Here is a 1,154-nt window from a genome sequence, read left to right on the forward strand (position 1 = left end):
ATGTTTAAATTAATTCAAAGTACTCAGAAGCAGTATGTGCTGTTGGAAGTATACAAGTTGACTGTGACGCAATTAATGTCGATGATGAAGTCTTTGTTAGATACCAAAGACTACCTTACCAACTTTTTACGTCTCCACATGATTTATTCAAATAAAACATCACACACGTTCTTCTTTTTCCTGTTTATTAATGTGTTAGTCCAACCAATCACAGTTGCCGTTGATAGTAATATCATTGCGCGTTTATATGACATTTTCAAGTCAATTCCATTTTATTTGTTATCCACAATGACACCCGAAACCCTAAAAGGTATTCCTCCACTGAACTCAAAATTCATAAAATCGCTTGTGTTACAACCGATTGTTCTTTCTATTTCACTCAATTTGCAACCAAATCAATTGGTCTTCAGTTCATATAATGCAGCAACAGCATTTTTATATGCATTCGGTTCTTTATTAGTAAACATCAGAAAATCTTCAATTAAATTGAACACCTCAATTGCAAAGAATATTAACAGCGACACTGTTGATATCAATATCGACAATATTAAGGGCTCATTAAAACATGTTTTCATCGAACTACAAGCAAATCACGAACCAAGCCATCATCTTCTTTGCAAATTCTTCGTTTGGGGAAACCCTCAAGGGCTACCGAAAGACATCTCAACATGATGTCACGACTTCTACGAGCCAGCACAGGGCCTCACTGTTTCCGCGAGTTCATTTGGGCATGGGATGGCAAAAGGTGTCAGATCTCTAGCTAAAAACACTACGCATGGTGCTGAGTCTTCCATTTCTGGGATGTTGAAGTCTTTTTCGTCCTTTGTTGTTTCTTTAAGTTTTGATCGGGCGTATATTGACAAGAGAAATGCAGACCGCCGTGTGAAAACGACAGGAAAAGGAATGAAAAGGGTGTTTGAGTCGTTTTCAAGTGGGATGTTCGATGGGTGTTGCTGGGTTGGTGTATCAAGCCTGTTGTTGGTGCCCAGAAAAGATGGTGTTAATAACTTTTATTGTTGGTGTAGGGAAAGGGAATAGTTGGTGCAATTGATTTAGTTGGTAAGACTTTCGAGAACCAAGGTGTGTCAACTACAAAGTCGTGATGAAATCGTACGACAAAAATGAGTCTTTGTTACTCAAGTTGGCGAGAACAC

The 1,154-nt window shown here is 38.3% G+C and overlaps 1 protein-coding gene across 1 annotated transcript; it reads left to right on the top strand.

The window, feature by feature from the left end:
• Nucleotides 1-138: 138 nt before the first annotated feature.
• EIN_336810 (hypothetical protein) lies at nucleotides 139-672 on the top strand (the record flags this gene model as incomplete). The annotated part of the gene is made up of 1 exon (XM_004259282.1): nucleotides 139-672. The coding sequence occupies one exon, from the start codon at nucleotides 139-141 to the stop codon at nucleotides 670-672; it is 534 nt and encodes a 177-aa protein (XP_004259330.1).
• Between the last annotated feature and the right edge of the window lie 482 nt (nucleotides 673-1,154).

The sequence above is a fragment of the Entamoeba invadens genome (genome assembly GCF_000330505.1).
Source record: "Entamoeba invadens IP1 unplaced genomic scaffold scaff_1105074725491, whole genome shotgun sequence".
NCBI lineage: Eukaryota > Evosea > Mastigamoebida > Endamoebidae > Entamoeba > Entamoeba invadens.